The 22,460-nt window shown below is 36.4% G+C and overlaps 1 protein-coding gene across 1 annotated transcript in view; it reads left to right on the plus strand.

The window, feature by feature from the left end:
• Positions 1-19,386, plus strand: part of EPB41L4A (erythrocyte membrane protein band 4.1 like 4A) — a 90,582-nt gene extending 71,196 nt beyond the window's left edge. Inside the window, exons 13-22 of the mRNA XM_070935727.1 lie at positions 1,025-1,115; positions 2,509-2,592; positions 4,996-5,106; positions 6,642-6,719; positions 8,429-8,548; positions 13,522-13,569; positions 13,658-13,726; positions 18,036-18,146; positions 18,845-18,926; positions 19,018-19,386. Coding sequence (XP_070791828.1) covers positions 1,025-1,115; positions 2,509-2,592; positions 4,996-5,106; positions 6,642-6,719; positions 8,429-8,548; positions 13,522-13,569; positions 13,658-13,726; positions 18,036-18,146; positions 18,845-18,926; positions 19,018-19,146 — 923 coding nt within the window. The 3' untranslated portion in view covers positions 19,147-19,386. The remainder of the gene's footprint in view (positions 1-1,024; positions 1,116-2,508; positions 2,593-4,995; positions 5,107-6,641; positions 6,720-8,428; positions 8,549-13,521; positions 13,570-13,657; positions 13,727-18,035; positions 18,147-18,844; positions 18,927-19,017) is intronic.
• Positions 19,387-22,460: the final 3,074 nt, after the last annotated feature.

Genomic DNA, 22,460 nt, shown 5'->3' on the forward strand with positions numbered 1-22,460 from the left:
TTGTGTTAATACTTTTATTTATTTATTTAAATTCATTTGTTGCCCAAATCCAGTGGACTGTTTTTTTTTTTATTGCCACTTCATCTGATAATAGTTTTAGTAACTATCTATGGGGTTTTTAGTAATTAATCACTTTGGACAACTTATCTACTAAATGTATTATCCTGACATATGTATTTTCTACCTTTCTGGAAATTTATGTGCAACTTTTTCATATGCATGCCTCTTTGAAATGACTTTGGGTATTTACTAAATGACTTTTTGAAACTGTATCAAGTGAAGTGTTTTTTCTTAATGATCCGGAAATGAAGGCAACCTGATACCCTCCAAATATCTTAAACTGTACTGTAGTGGGATTTTGTGTGATAGATTCATTCTTATAGTAGAAGGTTGTTTTAATGCTGTTAGCAACTCTATTTAATATAGCTTGATCCTGTTCATTATACAATATAACTGTGTCTTGTGAATTACAATATTTCAGTCAATACTCTATAGGGCTGAAACAAGGTCCTTAACACCATGTGCTAAGCTTTTAAGGAGTATGCAACATTATATACATAAAAAAACCTTCTACATAGTGTTCAAATACTTTTTTAAAAAATCTACTTCAAATATTTGCATATTTAGTTAGTATTGTTATTTTTGCGTTCTCTCTATTGTTACAATGTGCTGAAGTGCTTAGTTTATAAATGCTACTTTCCTATTGGAAATATTGTTCTTATGTGAGAAATGGAAAAAATTATATTACATTAGTATTGAATATTTTAGTTTTTTAAAATTGAAACATTATGTAGCAGAAAAAAGGGTATTTTGCTGGTATTTTTGAAATGCCAGTAGTTTAGGTTTTAATTGAAAAACCATCATACTGGCTAATTTGAGATGATTGCATAACAAATATGTGACAGTTGTGATTTTAAGAGATTGAGAATATAATTAAATGAAAATGTATGGAAAAAGGTGTACCCCAAAGTGCAAAAGAACGCTAACAATTTCTAACATTAAATATTTTCTTTGTTCATTATAGGGACACATTGCACAAGCCAGGTTATTACATTCAAAGAATCTGGGGAAAATGAAGGAAGAGCCAAAATTATTGCTCCATCACCAATTAAAAGGTATTGATAAAAGAAGTGAAAAATTAGGAATCTAAAGCTAAAACAATTACCTATTGATCTCTTTTTAAGAAGAATGAACTAGATGTTTAACATATAGGTTTTTTTGATTTAGAAAATCTGTGGGAGGTTTGGGGCTTTCACTATGATATACAATATTGTGACGCAGGAATGTAAGAGCAAGAAGGAGAGTTTATGTTTGCTTTCAGAAAATGGGCAAAACTATATGAGAAGTAGAAAAGTCTTCATTAGATATCGGAAAAAGACAGATAGAAAATAGAAATAGTCAAGTTACAACGGGGAAAGAGTCCAGGCGGTTCTGTCTTCCTTGAAGAGGGGGGGATATGCCCCTCTTCATCAAACAGTGACTAAGACCAAGCAGTGTTGGATAATGTTTGCCAGTCTCAAACCTTTTCCCCTTTTCAGTGAAGATTATTGAGAAAGTTGTCTGCTTGCATCTTCAGAGATCTTAGAGGTGGATTATCTGGACCCCTTCCAGTTAGGGTTCAGGTTGGATAGTATGGAGACAGCATTGATTTCACTTGTAATGACATCTAGAGAGACAGATTAATTTATGGTGCAGCTATCGTAGTTTTCTCAGCAACCTTCAAGATCATTGACCATTCTTCTGGACTGATTGTGGAGATTAGAAATAGGAAACACACTGCTATGGTAGTCTCTGTAGCATAGACTTATACTACAGAGCAGGGGTGGGTTCTACTTACCTTTACTACTGATTTGCAACGGGACCACACACATGCACTTGCTTCACTCGCATGCATTCTGATGACGTTGGGGTCAATGGACGGAGCCTCCCGCCGGTTTTGCTACCGGTTCTATAGAACCGGTGCAAACTGGGGGCAACCCACCATTGCTACAGAGATAAGAAAGCTACTTTAGTCAGTTCTTTGCTGTTTCTGCCTATCTATATATATGGATGCACATTTTAGCTCCAGATGCCTAGCTTTCGTTCTGACACTGACAGTTGTCTAGATTGGATTATATTTATGTAGCCTCTTGTGTGGAAGAGAGTAACTGCTGATCCAATCTATCTCACAACATTATCAAAATCCTAAAAAAAAAAATACAGTGACAAAGTTTGCAAAAATGATTTAAACACATTAAAAACTTACATATAGAATACATGGAATTGCATGGAATGTTCTGCTTCACTCGATGTATAGTATAAAAAGCACAGATAGTATTTTGTATCATTTCAGCAGTCATTTCAGCTTGAACAATATCTACACTTGAGCAGTCCCCAACATAATTATGGCAAAAGTGCTTCATTATGAAAATTCCCTAGAAATAAATATCTAAGCTTGCGATGTGAGATTTATGCTTACTTATTTCCATAGGTTGATAGTTCTAAATTATTATTTTTTATGTTTACCAGTTTTAAAAAGTCAAGAAATGAAAGCAGCCCAGAAACCCAAAGAAGTAAAATCAGTGCACCATGGGAAGAAAACCGTCCTCAAAGGTAACTTTGTGCTTTGAACAAAGTATACACATGGTGTTAGAAGTAATGTATTTACAGGCATCTTTGTGCTATAATGCTAACTCAAAATCTGCTTAGATTAATGTTGATTGTTTAGATTAATGTTAATCTGAACCTATACGAAATACAAACTGAAGGCATTGCTTGACATTAGTTGACAGGTCCTGATTTGCTTCAGCCCATTGTTTCTGAACCTAGAAACAAAACCACTTTTTCCTTGTTTCTGCATTATACAACATCTCGGATTTAAATCGTTCTTGAATTTCCCCAAACAATAAATGCTGGCATTCTTCCTGGCAGTGAATCTTTAGCAATGCAACTCCTCCTTTATCTAGAGTTCTTTCCATACCAGAGTGCTTAAATCTTTTGCAAAGAGAAAGGGGTGGGGGGGAGGAACAATGTCGTTACGAAATCTCAGTAAATATTGTTTTAAATAGGATTTCCTGATGGTTGCACCCACAGAATGTAAAATAATACACTCTGAAGAGAATAAAAGACGACTAAAATAAATTATTTATGGTAATCCCACCCAAGTTAAATGCTTTTTTTTTTTCATTTTTACTGCTGCATCTGCAATTCGTTTTGATTTTTAAAAAAGCTTACTTAGCTTGTACAAAGAAGTGCCTGTGACTAAGAACTCTTGGAATGCCATTTACACATCAGCAGGGCAAAAACAAGCCACATTTTATAACAAATCATGATTATTGCAAACTTAGTTTCTTAAAACATTCATAGTCTATGTTAAAAAGTCTTGACTTAGTGTTATATCCAAAGGCATGTTAGTTAAATGCTGATGACACGATAGAAAAGAGAAGTTATGGTAAGCAAAAGGAAGTTCTCTGAATGATAGAGGGCCCTTACTATTTAATAAGAGCCACAGGTTGAGAGAAGGACTGTCATATTTTTAGTGTCTTAAAATTGGTGCCTTTTTATCACTAGTTAAGACCTGATATGGAGATTTGAAATGGGTTTACTATATACAGTAGCTAGACCCCATCCTCAAGAGAAGTAGCTGTACTTCCTTACCAGTTGTTGTTATTTCCAAAGGTTAAGCGTGTGAAAACATATTGACTTTTCTGGGGCAAAAGGATAAAGGAAGAACAAAAGAGATGGAGAGCCAAGCCAGTTATACTTCCTTTCATTTATATGTGAGATTCTATACGAAATGTGGGTAAATGTTGGTTGCAGAGAGGTTTCTTTTCCACTCTTCGATTCTTTCCATCACCTCTGTATGGATCTGCAAAGAAAGCTTGGGCAGCTATTTTACAGCTTTCAGTTGACTTAATACAGGTATGGACTCTGAAGAAATCAATTTCATAGATACTACATGTTGACAAAAGACCAACATTTCTGTCTGTGAAATGAAGACATTGGTTAAAATTCAGGAATTATTAATGTTTACAGTTTTGTTTGGAGGAGACAAAACAGTGCATATTCTTCAATCTTCAGCATGACATTGGAAAAATATATTCCAAGGGGTCTTTCTAAATATTATTTCAAAAGTCTGCTTGCTAATTGTAATTTTTTCTTACCCTATTACCATTAATAATTATGGGAAATTGCTCTAATGAAAGCTAACTGTAAGAAGAATATGCAAATTATTAAGCCTGTTATCTCTGGATAGCTGGTCAGGAATAGCGAGTCTTTTAGTATTATAAGGAAATCTTGCAATACAATACTATTCTTAATGAAGAAATATGGTATCTTCTATCATGTTGTGTAAATGTGTAAATATTTTTAATGTTCTGTCTTCAAAGCTCCCTGCATAAATATGTTTGGGGAAAAGTTCAGGGCAGTGTATTCATTTTCTCAAAGTAGTAGAATCATCATCCTCAACTTGACTGTGTACTTTTTAAAAAGTGTATTTGTTAGGATAGAAAATACTAATATTTTCTGTCCATAAAGTAACTATAAAATAAAACTACAGGTAATCCTCGACTTATAACTAGAACTGAACCCAGAATTTTGGTTGGAAGTTGAGTCACCATGTGATCAGACTCAATTTTACAACCATTTTTATGACAGCAGCTAAGCAAATCATATGGTTGTTAAGCAGATCATGTGGTCATAAGTCCAAATCCATCTTATGCAATAGATATTTGTTGTTGGAAAATGGCAAAAAGGTAGCAAAATGTAATCACATGATCCTGGGATGATGCAATCGGTCATAAATGTGAGCTGATTGCCAAGCACCCAAATATTATTTGCATGACCACAGAGGTAGTACGGCAATCATAACTTCGATAATGGAGCATAAGTAATTTTTTTCAAGTCCATCATAACTAAATAACTGATCATGAGTCGAGGACTATTGAAAAGGTGCTGTAAATTTCCAAGCCACTGAAAAATGGCATGTTTTGTTTTTTTATTCTTCTTTGACTCTAGTGGGCTTTATAATTCTCCCAGCGACCGAACTAGATCACCAAAGTTTCCTCATTCACGACGGCATCCTTCAGGCGGAAGTGAAAATGAGCCTGTGCAGCCTTTCAGAAGAAGGTGGGACCTGACCCTAAATTTTCTATGACTGTTGTACAGGCTTCCTTAACTCTGCTGTTTTTTTATTTATGTTTTCTTTCTACTTCCTTCCTAATGCAAATTTAGAGTTTCTTTATGTCTATTTTGGTTCTTTCTTTTCTCTTTGACTGTCATCAGCTATGTTTGACAGACAGGTGAATGGAAGTTTTCCAAATCCCCTAATTTGTGCATCTGTAAACACTTTTGTTACCCAGGATAATTCAACATTAATAATACTGAAAGTGAATTAGTAATAAGAATAATTGTTATTGTTTCGTAGGGAAAACCTCCTCGTTGTTTCCTTTTCCAAATATATAATTTTTACATAATTATGCATTCTACATGGGGCTGCCCTTGAAGGGTATCCAGAAGCTTCAGCTGGTGAACAGTGTAGTGGCACAGACAGTTATGTGTGCTCCTAGGAGGTGTCGTAAAAATACCCCAATAAAAAACCCAAAGAGGAAACCACAAGCAATAAATCTTACTTTAAGATTCAGAGGTTTTTGAATGAGCAATTTGGGACATGAACAGCTATCATAGCAATGCAATTCCACAACAAAATTTACATTATTAAACCATTGCAATGGGGTCCAATGATACATAGCAAGTCCTACAAGGACTGTTATCGGGCAAAGGACACCATTCTCATCTCAAGCCACATTTCTTATACCTTTTTTTTTTTTTACTGACATACGCATTCCATAGTTCCACCTCCTTGTTTCTTACATTCTTACTGACTGTCACTGTCTGCAAACACCCGTGTACATCTCAAACCTCTATCCATCGTCTACTTTCAGTTCTCTGTTTTCACAGTTTCAATGTTCTGATTCCAAATATATATCAAAACCACGTATTTTGCAGGAAATGCAGCACGCAAGTCAGCACATTAGAAATACGTCTGGTACATTTTGCAATTACGTTAGTTTAAAATTTTGGTTCAGTGAGGCCTGCAAGCCCACTATTAGGCCTTATTACCTGCAACTTTCCAATGGATATATTTCTCTTCTCACATGTTACATTTCTGTTCTGTGAGCTACACTGGCTGCCGTTTTTTTCCGGCTGCAATTCAAGGTGCAGTTTATTTGAGGGACTCTTTCTCCCCAATTACATCTACTCATCCCCTCAGATTTGGCAGCAGGGGCATGTTGCAGAGACTGTCTGCTAAGGGGCTCCACCTGATGGAACCTAGGAGACAAAGCCTTTTCTGCCATGGCACCCTCCCATTAGAATATCATCCTCTCTGAAGTGAGCTTGGCCCCTACAGCTTTCCGGAATTCCCAAGCCTGGGAATCCCCTGGCAACAGGGAACTCACACATTGGCTGCACCACATATAACCATCTTGCAATCTTGTTCTTATTTATGTTTACTTAGTTAAGTAGTTTTATATGTTTTTAATTGTTGCTTTTGTTGTATGCCATCTTTTGTGAGGTAAGTGATCATATAAAATTGGATGGATGAATAGAATACTCCTATGTTTTATTTTTTGCCAGTGTTATTATGTTTTTCTCCTTTATAGATCAAGATCCCGTTGCAATACCAGCAGTGGTAGTGAATCAGAAAATTCTAATAGAGAACATAGGAAGAAGAGACACAGGTGATGAAAAATTATGCACAAATTTTGAACCAAATGCATATTATACTTAATTTACAGATTACAGTGTAAATAAATACTGCTTCTATGAATGATATTTTCCTGGCTGGTTAATTTTCATTTGAGCCTTGGTAGTACAGTGGTTTAATGCACCCTGTAATTAACACAGCTGCCTGCAATTTCTGCAGGTTCGAATCTTACCAGGCTCAAGGTTGACTCAGCTTTCCATCCTTTCTAAGGTAGGTTAAATGAGGACCCAGTTTGTGGGGGCAATAAGCTGACTTTGTATAAATATACAAAAGTATGAAGGCTATTGCTTAACGCATTGTAAGCCGCCCTGAGTCTCCGGAGAAGGGCGGCATATAAATCAAATAAAAAATAAAAAAATAAAAAATTGGGAGATTGTATTTCTTCTTCTATAATTAGGGGAGGTTGCCTAACTCCCTTTTGTTACATATTAGAAGCAGTCCAGAATTATAAATAATTTAAACTCTGAATATTCCCCATGAGCATTATGGTTATGTTCATCTTTGGAGAAAAAAATGCCTTTTTCTTCATTTAAAAAGCAAAGATTAAAGCAGCTTGCAACCAGGCAAGGCAAAAGGATTAAATCTGTCCAGGCTTCAGCTGATTTCGTGTATTAAAGAACTAAACAAAAAGAAATCGGAAGCGATCAGTTGTTTTTTAAAACAACCAGAAATGTTGGTAGTTATTTTCTATTTAATAAAACCTGAATCTTTAAGAATGTTTTACGTATGCAGGGAAGTAATCTAATATGAAGATTGATTCCTTGCCTGCAATTTGGCGACAAAATCCAGAAAACATTTTGGGTAGGAGGGAGGGTAATTCCTGATGAAGGAATTCAGACTGAGCAATCAGTATCTTAGACGACCTGACCAGGTGTCTATGAATTGATTTCATCAATGGTTTTCATCAAGGAAGTGTTGGATCACTTGAAAAATCAGTCTGAGAGATATAAATTTGATGTGGATATGTCTGACTATTAAAATGGAATTGGGTTTAGGTTTGTCACATGTTGTCATGTTGTCAACATGACAACAAACAAACAAACATTGTGTGTTGGGTTTTGTTGAATTTTTCTGTTTGGATTTTTCTCTCCTTTTCTATTCATTCAAAATCAGAAAGGGCAGTTAAAACACTGCTGTTCTGCAGAGCCTTTTGGGGATGAATGTTATCGTTACATCCAAGTTAGTTTTTCTTTGTTACCTTTTTTTAAGATTAATAACTGGTTTCTGGTTTGATAGGTACTGGTTGTTATTTTACTGGGGTTATTTTATTGCACTGGTTGTAAGCCACTTTGAGTCTGTGATTGAAGCAGATATTTGTTTTGTAAATAAGTATAATTAAATGTGTTGCCTGGTTCATTAGAGTAGTACATTTATTTTTCTTAAACATCTAACTACTAGAATCAGTCATCTTATGACATAGTTACTTTTAGCATTCAGTTTGTGAATAAATGCTCAATTTCTCAAAATAGCATTACAACAGAAGCAAGTATGTCAAGTGATGAGCTTTATGTAATTATATCATGAAATAGAACAGGTGTCTGTCTTCAAGATTAAATTTCCGGAATATTAAGGTCTGATCTGATTATCTCATCTGATTATCTTCCCAATCTGACGCTTTTCACTTCTGTTGAACTGCAAGTCTCATAATTTCTAATTGTTATCATTATGTTAATGTTTGTAAAGGTTACGACAAGAGAATGACATGGTTGATTCAGCTCCTCAATGGGAAGCAGTGCTGAGGCGACAAAAGGAAAAAAACCAAACTGAACCGACCTATCGACGTTCCAGGCACAGATCACGATCGTATGTTGAATGCTAAACTTTTTAGACATCTAAAATGAGAAAAGTACCCTTATTTAATATCATTTTTACTTGTTAATTAAATACAATAGGAGAGACTCCCTCTTGTGGGCAGTGTGAACATTATAAACAAGTTTTTGAAAGCCAGATGTAGTTATTCTATTATATTGCAATAAATTTTAAGGAAAAAGAATAACAAGAAAATTAAATGCTACAATGAAAGAATAGTTTGGTCTAATAAAAAAAATAACTGCCCTGTTTGAGAGCGTTGCATATAGGAGAAAAATAGCAGAAGTGGATGTTTTAAGAAAAAAAAAAGCAAACACGCAAAACCCCTCCATTTTCTATTGCTGTACAAGTCATCTGTATTGCCAAAGGATTTTTAGACTTAACAGCCATACAAATTCCATAGTTAAATAGTCAAAATAATATCTAGTTGCATCTTATTGGTTTATATTGCATTTGATTAGGTACAGTGACACACACTTGTTTCGGGAGCTAGGAAAAGTTAAATATATTGTTAAAAATAGAGTAACAAACACGATTTTTTCTTTAACCCCATGAAATGAATTGCATCTATTCAAATGTTCTGAAGAACAAGCTTGTATAATTTCTGAGCACATCAACTAAATAGAGTGTAAACCTTGATTTCATTGGCCTCCATTTAGCAGACTCGGCATACTCGACACCCTCCTAAAATAACAAAATCCATTGCATCTGAAGTAGTCTGCACTAACCAATTACATTTTTTTATTCATGGAGTTTGTTTTGTTATTTGCATGATATCTCGGTGGAGAAGGCATAATTTGTATAAATGTATGACACCCTTATGAAAATGAAATGAATTGCTGCAATATGATATAGTTTGCAGTTTAATGGATGTTTTGGTGTATCAGATACCTCTCCAATGATTTGGATTAGCCATTCTGTATTTCTGCCTGCTAAAATGTTGTTCCTCTCCTCCACCTCAAGAAAGCTTGAATTCCTGATGTAGCAACTGTATTATGCAGAATAACATACAGCTGCTTTAAGTTAAAAAGAAAGTCACAACAGATTGCAGCTAGCAAAGAGAGACAACTATAGTATATACCTACAATGGCATAACATGTTCACCTAAATGGAAATGTTATTAGTTCAAATGCTTATCACTCATTTCGGCTTATCAGAAGTCTCAGGTCACTAGGAACTGTAAAATAATTAGATTTTGATTTTTCTTAAGAAAATCTTTAAAAATGTGTCGTTTCTCATATTATGCAAGACATGGGTCACTGATGCCTTCTCTATTGTCATTAAAGGATATATTTCCTGGGATTGTTGTCTGATTTTGTTTTACAATGAAACCTAATTCTTCTAAGCAAAAACATAATGTATTTTTCGGAGTATAAGATGCACCGAAGTATAAGACGTACCTTAGTTTTTGGGGAAGAAAATAAGAAAAAAGCTGATTGGCAGGTGGATCAGCCTCCCCGAATACCCCCAATCAGCTGTTCTCAGAGGTGAATTTTAGCAACAGGTTCCTTTTCTGCCTCTGAAACTTCTGAAACTTTGTTTCAGAAAAAACTTTCTTTTCTGCCTCTGAAAGCCTCCGAAACAGAGCTTCAGAAAAAAAGCCTCTGAAGTTCTGTTTGGAGGCTTCTTTTCTGAAGCTTCGTTTCTGATGCTTTTTTTCAGCCTCTGAAACCTCCCTTTGAGAAGCTGGGTGGGGCTACATTCGGAATATAAGACACACCCAGATTTTCACCCTCTTTTTTTGGGGAAAAAGGTGTGTTATAGCTTCCACTCAAAACAGTATGTTGGACAAGATTCTTTCCATTCAACTATAAGCAGAATGGAACTGCCTTCTAGTAGCTTCAACAAGCACTAAGAAGTAAGCAAGACAAAAGCTGGTTAAGAGCCAGTAACATTGTGAGAAACATTTCCTTTGATCAGAAATTTTCATTAGCAAGAAGGTAAACAGTGTGTCAGGGTTCCAAGTAATATCCCCAGCCAAGTAAGACTCCAAGGCAGGCAATTCCTCAAAGTTCCATTTTATTAGAGATGTCATATTGGCACATCTGGGAAAACCTGAATCTGAAAGCCCTCCGGTTTTCCCCACCCAAAGGAAAGTCAAAGTCACTTCCCCTGCACCCACATGTCCATCACATGGTCCAATCAATCCACTGTCCCAGCTGGAGATGTTTTCCCAGTCACATCTCTCCAGGTGCAGGCTGAACGTCCTTGACTCCCAGAGAAAAGAACGTTGTTATGGCTATCTATCTCTTCCCACTCATCAACCCACCTTCCAGTTTCCCACAGCAGGCCTATGCACTAAATGTGGCAGCCCTGAAGATCCAAAGAGAAGATGGCCTCCAGGGCTGACACAGTGATCAGTAAGATCATGTTAATATTGATGATTGTCTGATTTATAGTGGAAAGTAACTGTTTATATAGCACTACTAAACACATTTTCTGCATGGTTTGCAATAATAATAGTAAAGATGCTATTGAATTTTGCTGTTATCACTAATATGAGGGGGATGACATATGTAACATTTATTTTCTGTGCATTGTACTGGATCTATATGTGACCTAATTAAGCTACTTATTCAGAGGTGCATAAATAAGACTATGCAGTTATTATAAATCCGAGTATCTTTTATCTATTATTTACTTGTAACTTTCCCCCCATGGTTCTTCAGCAAAGAGCCTAAAAAGACCTGCGTTGGGGGGATGGTCATAGCTTAAGGATGCAGTTTATGACTACGCTGAGGTCTCAGCTACTTATTGACCTGAGGGTTTTGTTTTGGATGGATAATAGCAGCTGTAGGCAATTCACTGAAGCTTTCTTTCAATATGAATTGTTTATGCTTAGTTCCTAGTTATATTACAAATTCAGAAGAGGATGCTGATCCCTCGAGATGAGGGCAGAGTTCACAGCTGCTGCTTTGCATGAATGGGTCTCAGTGAAAAAAGAAGAAATTTAGCATTAGGGATTGAGAAATTCTATTAAACCCCCCTTTCCCTCCTCCACACTCCTGCACTAACCAATGTTCCTTAGACAGACAGGAGTACAGAGGACATAAAAGGGAGTGTACAAAGATTGGGATGAGGGGACCAAGGTTGAAAACAAAATGCAAAAATATGAAGAATATCTCTTTGCCCAGGAATAAAATTTGGTCTGCAGCTCTCTTATCTGGGACCCAGGACCTTTATTAGGTCAATTGAAAGTACAGATAACACAGGTAGTCCACAATTGAGCCCAGAATTTCTATTGTTAAGTGAGACATTTGTTAAGTGAGTTTTGTCCTATTTTACCATCTTTCTTCCCATAGTTGTTAAGTGAATCTGGCTTCCCCATTGATTTTGCTCAAAATGATCACATGACCTTGGGACACTGCAACCGTCATAAGTATGAACCCAGTTGCCAAGCATCTCAATTTTGATCCCATGGCCATGGGAATGCTACAAAGGTTGTAACTGAAAAATGGTCATAAGTCACTTTTTTCAGTGCCATTGTAATTTTGAACAGTCACTAAATGAACTGTTGTAAGTTAAGGACTACCTGTAGTTTCACGTTTTCAGGAACTGTTTCATGTAGCGAGGTGAAAATCAGAAAAATAAGGTGAGTGGAAAGAAAAATGTTGAGATTATTTATTTATTTAGCAAATGTCTACACTGCCCATCTCACCTTAAGTAAATGACCAAATCATACAAGCACCTTAATAAAAGCTATAACTTTCTTTTTCCTCTTGATTTTGAATATTTTGCCTAATATAAATAGTTATGTGAAACTATAAGACTTGCAGTTATTTAACACACTTTTCATTACAGGTGAATATTCCTTAACTGTTGTTAGGTGATTTAACAACCAGTCATTTAATGGCTGTTCATATGATCACCATTTGCAGTCTTCTGTGCTGGCTTCCCCAGAAAGCCAGTGGGAAAGCCAGTAGGGAAGGCTGTAAGTGGAAGCGATGGAGGATTTTAGATCATTCTTGCAGTATTCCAAGGGATTTCTCTTCCCCACACAAAGCTTCTCAGCACGATGCAAGAACATATCTCAAATCCTAAAGATTTGTTAGCTTTCTAGGGCTTGAAAACTAGTGAATGCCATAATTCAGAACAATGATGTTTGCTAGCTTTCTAGCCTTCCTGGGCTAAGAAGGCTAGCTAATATAAACATTCTCCCAATAGTTTGGAAGATCCTTTCTCCAAATTGTGCAGTTTGCAGAAGGAGTCTTCTTACGATTATGAGAATGGAACCCACTTGCAAGATGGTGCAAGGTGGCCTTGAAAGGAAGGCTGTACTTTGAATTGGGTGGGTGCATCTGAAGCTGCAGAAAAAGGCAAGGGTTAGTGGACCTGGGCATCGTTGGGCAGGGAGAAGGCCCTCTCCCCGGCACTCAACTTAAAAGCTGGCACAATCAGTTAACAACCGCAACTGGGAGAGCTAGGATTGTAGTTGTTAAGCAAAGCAGTCACATGGATCGTTCACTTCATGATTATTCACTTAATGAATGACAAAGATTCTGGTCCCATTTGTGATTGTAAGTCAAGGACTACTGGTACTCATAATTCACTTGGTTGCTTTGAAATCCAGTAATTTTTCTATGAAAGTGATAGTAAGTTGTTAATATGGCGTTTTTTTCAGAAACAAGTTTACTTAACTAGTAAATAAAGTCAACCCTGATTGTACCATTAGTTGTTCCCACTTTTAACTTTCCCAGAACTTTGAGAGGTAGGAGATACCTTAAATAATGATTTTTTAATTAGAAATTTAGTCAACACATCTTGTGAATTTTGGAGGAAAACAAATAGTGATTCATCTCATGACTTTTCTACTCATAAGATGCCATTTCCACATGAAAAAATTACAAATTATTCCCGTGCTTAAATATTGATTGGATAAACCATTGTCTTGGCTGTAATAATTTAAAGATTTTGTATTTGTTTTTTATGTATACTGATAATAAACATATATATTTGAATGCATATAGGAGAAGCCCAGATGTTCAAGCAAAGGAAGAATTATGGAAACACATTCAGTAAGTATTTCTGCCAGTATGGATACCTATTATTAGATAATATTTTTTATGCATGTGACTGTTTAACTTTTAAACTTTTCTTCCCCAGAAAAGAACTCGTGGATCCATCTGGCCTATCTGAGGAACAACTAAGAGAGATTCCATATACTAAAATAGAGTGAGTTTATTTATTGGATGGGAGCTGTGTTGTAATGTAATGTTGTTATCCCTATATAAATCTATATGAGGACATAAGTTGAGGTTGATCATACAAGGTTAAATAGGATGGCAAATATCAATCTAAATTTTAAAAGGCACAGATCTACTCTGTTTCTAATATCTCAGAAGTAAATAAGAATTACTAAGCTTCTAATTATATACTATTACATCCAATAAAAGTGAAATAATTACTTATTTTATATTTTGTTTGAGTTTCACTTGTGTGGGGAAAATCCTGACCTGTGGTATTGCAGAAATCCCTATTCACCTGTAACTTAGCTAAGGGATATAGGAATTGTAGTTCAACATTTTGAATGGCATAAAGTTAAGAAAGCCTGTCAAAGATATTCCTGTCAGCATCAGGCATAGAAGTGGGCTTTGTTTGCAGACAATTGTATTGTATTTAGGAATTTGATCATTGCTAAGTATTTTGAAACTTGAAGTCCATGCATCCGGAGAGTATTCATTAGTGCAGTGTTTCTCAACCTTGGTAGCTTGAAGATGGGTGGACTTCAACTCCCAGAATCCCCTAGCCAGCACTGCTGGCTGGGGGATTCTGGGAGTTGAAGTCCACCCATCTTCAAGCTTCCAAGGTTGAGAAACACTGCATTAGTGACAAGTGCCTTCGGCAGTAAATTGCATGATAAATCTATGTGGGAGGAAACTCCAAATCCTTACTCAGGCACTTGAGTTGTTCATATCAACTTTAGTCCCCTCTGTTTTCCATATGACCGGGACAGATAATGGATTTAGATACAATTACATCAAATTTAGTTTTAAGTGCTCGTTTCTTGTGATTTTGTTAGATACTCTGTTGAATAATGGAGAATTTTCATTCATTAGATTTGGGAGAAATACTTTCAAGCTACCTTTCATTTTAAAGTTTTTAAAATACTTTTACTCTGATCATCCAAACTGACTCTTTGACTTCCTTGACCTTCTTTCCTCAGCATAGCATCACTAATTGCCAAAGCACAGTTGGTCCTTTCAGATCAAGCTCCAGTTTTATTCCGGTAATTGGCCATTTGGGATTTCCATGTAGTGATGTGAACAAGTGCTTCTGACAGGAGCTGAATCATGATTTGCATCACAATGTAATTCTGACATACCACTCAGTAGGAATAAAGAATAGTAGTACAGGCATGAAAGCTAGACATGAAACATTTCCTTCAGCATATTTATCTTTCAATGTGCATGCACGCACATGTCGTTTTGCAAGGCTTTAATCTCAAGATAATACTATTGAAAATGTGTGAACAACAAGTGACTTTTAAGGCTAAATTATAAAAGTTTCTCAATGGGTTCTGTTTAAAAAAAATCATGACCAAAATGTCATGGAAAAGTCTACCGGTGTGTTCTCTCTGTCAGAAACATATTTTGTGAGAGATTAATCCTTCAGACGGACGCAGTGGCTCAGTGGCTAAGACGCTGAGCTTGTTGATCGAAAGGTTGGCAGTTCAACGGTTTGAATCCCTAGTGCCGCGTAATGAGGTGAGCTCCCGTTACTTGTCCCAGCTTCTGCCAACCTAGCAGTTCGAAAGCACGTAAAAAATGCAAGTAGAAAAATAGGGACCACCTTTGGTGGGAAGGCAACAGCGTTCCATGCGCCTTTGGCATTTAGTCATGCTGGCCACATGACCACGGAGACGTCTTCGGACAGCGCTGGCTCTTCGGCTTTGAAATGGAGATGAGCACCACCCCCTAGAGTTGGGAACGACTAGCTCATATGTGCGAGGGGAACCTTTACCTTAAACCTTCAGAGCTTACACAGTTTACTCAATTTCCTTGGGTACAAGTTTTGTATCAAGGGTCTTATAAAAAGAAACATTGAATCCGCTATCCTAACAATTTATGTTATAACATTAGAAACAGCTGCATGTGTAAAATTCTAACCTTAAAAGAGAAAATAATATTGCACTTTACCCAATGTTAACTAGTTAAAAGGATGCTGATGGAATAATGTATAAATAAGTGAATGAACGAATGAATATTTATATGGCCTCATTAACTGTGGGTGACTTATAAACATTAGGTTTTCCCCCAGTATCTAACCTCCCATTATGTAATGGCTTGCTTCTATAGTAAACTGGGCCAAGGAAATCCAAGTTGTATGGACTGGAAAAAGAGTTAATAGACCCAGTTAGCTAAATCCAAGATCTAGCTCTAAGTAATCCAGCCTTGCACATTTAACTAACGCCTCTGTTCTCTCTGCCAATTATGGAATTAGTTAGTCCTAACCTTTTCAAAGAGGCCTTGCAAAAATGGGAATCTCTAGGCATTGCCTGTCAATGGATGTTTGGTCTTCATCTTCCTGTGACTAGGTGGAAAGAAAAAGAATGAGAATAAATTAGTGGGTATTGAAAAGGTCAACTCCCCAAATCCATCTAAAGTGATGCTTTAATTATACTGCTAGAATTTTTTTCCATCCTAGCTTGGAACAAAAAAGGGAGCAGGAAGTGATAGCCACTCAGCCTGCTCTGCAAGATCTGGAATAACTGAAAATATTTGACACAACACAGACCTAGCTCTGCTTGATAGTGTGCTTTCTGTACATAATGGCAAGAATGAATGATTTAAAACTCCCAAGAGGATACCGGAAGAAAAGAGGTTGGGAGACCCAGGTTCAAGTTCATCCTTAGCAATGGATGTTCACCATCTCTCCCTCAATTGATTTTATAGGTGTTAGGGAAACAAATTGGATGTTTTCAAGCTAAGAAGAAAGATGGGGTATAAATCTAAAGACACACCTTACCTTTTTATAGGGTCCAAAGCTTTTTTTATATATTCTTTTTCAGTAATCTGTATAGCTGATCTGAAAATTGAAATTCATATGACATTCTATATGGCAAAAGGCTGAGAGAATAAGTGTCAATTGTATTGGATAGCTCACATTTCCAAACTCTATTAGAGTTGCCCTATAGTTAAAATGTCATGGAGAAAATATCTGTGTGGTCCCTTGAGAATTGATATGGACTTGATGGCACAAAATCAATTAATAGTTAAATGGGAATTCAAAGATGAAAGAACTGCCTTATTCAAAGTCCTGCTCCCTTCATGGTGAAGGCAGGGAAATTTTCATTTTCTGATTTTATTATTTTCTTCCTATTGAGTAGGGAAATTCTATACAGTTCTATAATAACTATACAGTTCTATATAGAACTATACAGTTCTATAATAAGTAAACTACTCACTAAATGCTTTTGGTGAAGGGACTCAGGCGCTGGGCTAAGAAACAGAAGACTCTGAATTCTAGTTCAGAGATTAAAGTCAGCTGGGTGCATTTTTTTTAAATTCAAAGTACATGATACCATGACACAAGCTGGATTGCAACTATAATGCAAAGCCTACCCTTGATGAACCTGTGTGTATTATTCTTTTGGCCTACCAGTTTGCAAACACTACATCACTTTTCATAGCATTTGAAGAGAAGCTACAAGGTCAAAGAGAGGGCTTTAGGGCTGGAGAGGGCTTCTTGGCTGTTGTTTGGCTATGTCAACTATGAGTTGAGCTGAACCTTGCTGTAATATGCATCAGTATTGAAACAACAGCCAAGAAGTCTGTGGAGATTCTCAGTTATCCAGGTCATGGTTGTCCCAAAGGTGTTTTTTTCAAGAGGCAACTGGACTTCCTGGTTTTTCTTTGAAGACGTTTCACTTCTCATCCAAGAAGCTTCTTCAGCTCTTACTGGATGGTGGAATGGAAGGATTTATACTCCTTGCAGACAGCTGGACAGTTGCATTGTTTTAGCGGGTCATTAAGGCCACCTGGAGGTTTATCTGTGTCATCAGGCTCACCTGAGTGGTGCAAATTGGTGTGGAGCCTTCTTGGAACTGTTGAAAGGACTGTGTTGTAGATTGGAGATAGATGATGTCATATCCCTCCTCCTCTGTTGAGAGAGGGCTGTTCAATTTTGACATAGGTGGTCTCTTTAACCCCTCTTTCGAATCAGCGATCCTTCTGTCTGGACAAAATATGGACTTTCTTGTCTTCAAAAAGCCTGTGTCTTTTAAATGCAGATGGACTGCTGAATCTAGTCCTGATGTGTTTGTTCTCCTATGTTGTGCCATATGTTTATGAAGTGGTTGTTTTGTTTCTCCAATGTACAGATCTGCACATGGCTCACTGCATTGTACTGCATATACCACGTTGCTCAGTTTCTGTCTGGGTGTTTTATCCTTGGGGTGCACACTTCAAACCCAAGAATAACTAAGTTGTAATTCTTATGAACAAATAATGATTTGATTCTGGAAATTTTATTTCTTTATTAGGACTCAAGGTGATCCTGTTCGCATTAGACACTCACATTCTCCTCGAAGTTATCGCCATTATCGCAGATCCCAGTGCTCTGATGGGGAGAGATCTGTTCTGTCAGAAGTGAAGTATGTTAATCACCGAGGAAGGTGGATGGTCATTTGATAAACATTATAATGCCAGTTACAATGCAGCTTATAACAGGATGCTCTGGGAATATATGTTAGAATATTTAGTTTTCTGGGAAATTATTCAGGAGCCCCTCTGATCTAGTAGTTAAGGTACCAATCTAGAAACCAGGAGACTTTTAGTTTTAGTACCCCCTTAGTCATTCAAGATGGCTGAGTGACTTTGGGCTAGTCCTCTCAGACCAACTCACCTCACAGAGTTGTTGCTGTGAAGAAAACAGGAGGAAGAGGAAGAAGTATTAGTAGTATGTTTACTGCCTTAAGTTATTTATAAAAATAATAGAAGAATTTAAAAAAAAATTAAATCTAAAAACCTGGATGGAAAAGGTAAGTGACCAGCACGTTGACCTGTCACTGAATTCTTCATTTTGTGATGACTAAAAGGGAATCTACACCCTTATTGACAGGGAGATGGATCTCCTTCTTTTCAAAAATAACTCTGCTAGACATTCAAATTAAAAGGTAGACTCCTCATCAAGAATTCTAACGGAACCAAGTAAAAAGCATGTAATTATCTCTGAAATATAGTGTAGATAAAAATCAGCAACTGAATGATTTACACAAAGGCAAGCATCTTTGTGGTTCCTTCTTTTTACTCCATAAACACTGTGGATTTTGAAGTTTGCTTTCTCTTCCAGTGCCAAAGCAGACCTTGTGCCTCCACTCCCGGTTACCCGTTCCTCAGATGCTCATTGTCTCACCACTGCAATATCACAGCAGGTAAGTAATGGCTTTTAATCATGCTTGAATATTTAAAGTGCAAAGATGTTTTAAATGGTTTTAATTTGTTAAATATTTTTTTTTACTTCAGCGGCGAAATGGATCTAAGGACAGCCTGTTAGAAGAAAAAATACAAACATCTATGAACAATGTGGATGGAAAACACAGTGCTAAAACTATAAAAATAGTTCCGGCATCAAGGCTCAAGATAGAGACCTGATTTTTATCACACACAAGACTGTGGAGGAATGCATATCCAAAATCCAAATAAACGCCTTTAGTTGAGGATCTTTTTTTTTTAAATTAAGAGACTATAAAATAATTTTAAGGACATTCTGGAATGCTGTGGAGAAGATGCTGTTTGATTTTTAGTAAAAAAGAAAACTGCTGCCACCATGAGAGTAAAACTAAAATGCAAGTTATCCAGACCGTATTGGATGCACAGCATAAATATATGATTTCAAAATGGAAGCATCAGTAAAAAATTTCAAGAAACAGTTCATTTTCAAAGGTGCAATAGTAGATGTTCTTTATTATAAGGGCTGTAATTCATATGCCTATACTTGCCTAGCAAATATACTACTCCTTTATTATTGGAAAGGCTTGGAAAACTGTGGATACTTCATTTCTTGGGTATATTTGCAATGATTCTGCTATTTAATTCACAAGACCACTTACAGCAAAAATGAATATGGTTATTAGCTGAAGGGACTGAAAGAAATAGATTATACAGGCTGTGCAAAATCTTTCTGAAGTCTTTGTGGGTAAGATGATAAAAATGCAGAGAACGTTTTTCTAATTAATTTCCTTGAATGAATGGATTAGTTGCATTGTCTTCCTTTTCACGGGAAGGAAAGTGATCCAATTTTTTAAAAAAAGAAACCAAGGGAAATACCTTTTAAAATTTCTGCTACCATATGCACCTATTTACATTTCTGAACTGCTTTGATGATGAGCATTTATAAATGCAATCCAACCGGAAGACATATTGAATGTAGGAGAGAACATAGATTTGCATAGATCTGATTACAAATTAATTCTAGAAAGGAAAGTTCCATCTGAAAGGGATATAAAATTCAAGATGAAAAGTGCTCCCAAAACGGTTGCACAAACTCAATTCTTAATGTTGTATGTGTCTCCAATTAAGAGTTTTAAGATTTGAAAAATGTGTCAATTTTGATAGTGCTGATTTGAACAAAATTAGTAGGCAAAATATATGAAATTGGTTTGCCATTGTTTTCTCCTATTAAATACGATTTAATACATTTTTGTAGATGTTTTTCTCTATGTTTGATCATTTATGGAGGATCAGTATTTAACATTTGTTTTTTAAATGAATGGTTACTTATGCTGTGTACATAAAAACAACATGATACACAAATTGAGAAAAATAAAGCTCGTAGTTTTCAATCTTTGTTCACTAATGACCTAATCAGTAATTTGCAGTCAGTTGACCTAAACTCGATCAGAACTAATATTAACTGAAGCTGAATTAAAACTTGACACTATATTATTATAGGTAATTAAAGAATTTGATATGCAGTTACAACACTGAAGATCCCTGAGGCAATTTTTTTATACATTCCATGGCATAGAGGAAATCAAGATATATCAAGATTATGCTTGACAGCTTTACTGCAAATGTTGCAAAAGGAATGGGCTTGAATAACCTCCACTTCCAAAACAGTTTTCAAGATCATATCTAGTAGCTACTAGATTTCTGTAAGTGTATTTGTGTTCTGTTTGATTTTGATTACCCATCTCCCTTTCAACTTAAGAATCATTAAAGTTTGTTTCATTCAAATCAATGAAAGGTAGAGTGGTGATATCAGTGATGTAGTGATCACTAAGATGCTGAATCTAGTCTAGAAACTCATCTCAGCATAAGATGATTTAACAGTTGTTGCTGTAAGAACAAGTGGTCAAAAGGACCATATTTCCCATCTTGATGTTTGTGTTGGAGATGATATTCCATAAATCTGGCTACCAATAATTGTATGGAAGTAACAAGAGCTCTCAGTACTCTGCAACCTCAGTGTAAGTTTTCCTTTTTCAATAAAAGTAGCCTTTACTTTAGCAGGTGCTTTTTTTGTCTACCTGCTTATGTACATGCATACAATAAACTAACAGGAATGTTCAAAATGCTCAGCCATAAAGCAAGCAGCTATGCGTGACCCTTGTTCAGGTCTTTTGTTGTTTTTTTATTACAATTTTTCAGTACAGTAATATACAAAACATCTGTGGAAATCATCAATTCAGACTTTTTTTCAACAAAAGCACCATATAAGGTTTCCAATCTTTTTTTTTTAAGTCCCCATTTTTTTCCCTGACCAAATTGGTAGCTTTGCCATTTCTTCAAGTTTAGTTCATTTTATAATCCATCTTGCCTTGGCCAGGTCTGACTGGTACCAGTTTATCCTGAAAATTCAACTTGCCTCTGGATTTTTATCAGCCTAAGCTTGGGGCTACCAGGATGTTCAGGTTGTTAAACTTTCAACTAACTTCTGTAGGAAGAGAACAAAATATATTTTCTACTTTGTGCATGCTCCTCCAAGATAATTTCCTGCAGTATTTTTTTCTTGCCAGCTACTCAGGCCTTCAAAACAAGGGAAAATCCACTTGTATTTCACAAACATGGAGCCACGTGCTGAAGAATGCAGAGATTATAGGGCTGCTATATATAAATTCCCTATCTGGGATGACTTTTGAATACATTTTCTTCCACTTAAACTAACAGAACGAAGAGATGTTTCAACTACTTTTAACCCCTTTCATGGAAAATAAAACAGATTTGGCTCTGCTGCTAATATAGGGGAGGAGAATAAGCTCAGAAGGCACCTGTGAGCATAAGTGGTATAAAGGGCACCAAAGACTAGTAGGAATGTTCTCTTGTTCCCAATCAGCTTGCTGGTCTGCTGTCATCACAATTAGCCTTACCATTGTTCAGTCATGGTACTGTCGAGCCATCAAAAGGCACTTTAATCAGAAATAGAGCAACAGCAATACTTATATTTTGCCCCATAGTTCTTTACAGCACTAATTGGTTTATAGTCAGCATATTGCCAACAACCTGGGTCCTCATTTTACCCTCAGGATGGCTGAGTCAATCTTGAGCCGTCAGGATTCAACTGCTGGCAATCGGCAGTTAACCTGCAATACTGCATTCTAGCCATTACACCACCACGCTCTTAGAGCAAAATAGGATATGAGAAGGGAGGGATTCAGGACTGCCCAACAGATGAAGAGAAACCTGCTAGATAACTGAGGAATATGCCTGCTTCAGCTTCATGAGTGTGTTTTAAGTAACAACGGTATTGTCTTGCTTTCTGTTGCCTTTAGTACACTGACTGCAAAAGCCACTGCTGCCTGCCTACCTGCTTCCTTCAGAGTTACAAAAATACCCTGCAATGCTTTCAGCTCAATTCTTTGCGATAATTTATAGGGCCATAACTACCTAGATCACTAGAGATTTTAATAAAGGAAAAAAAGAAAAATTTAGAGCAATGTTAGAAAGCAAGTTGAGTAAGGCTGGTA

This window comes from Pituophis catenifer, unplaced genomic scaffold (assembly GCF_029215685.1).
Source record: "Pituophis catenifer annectens isolate HBS135680 unplaced genomic scaffold, rPitCat1.0.hap2 SCAF_2, whole genome shotgun sequence".
Lineage (NCBI taxonomy): Eukaryota > Metazoa > Chordata > Lepidosauria > Squamata > Colubridae > Pituophis > Pituophis catenifer.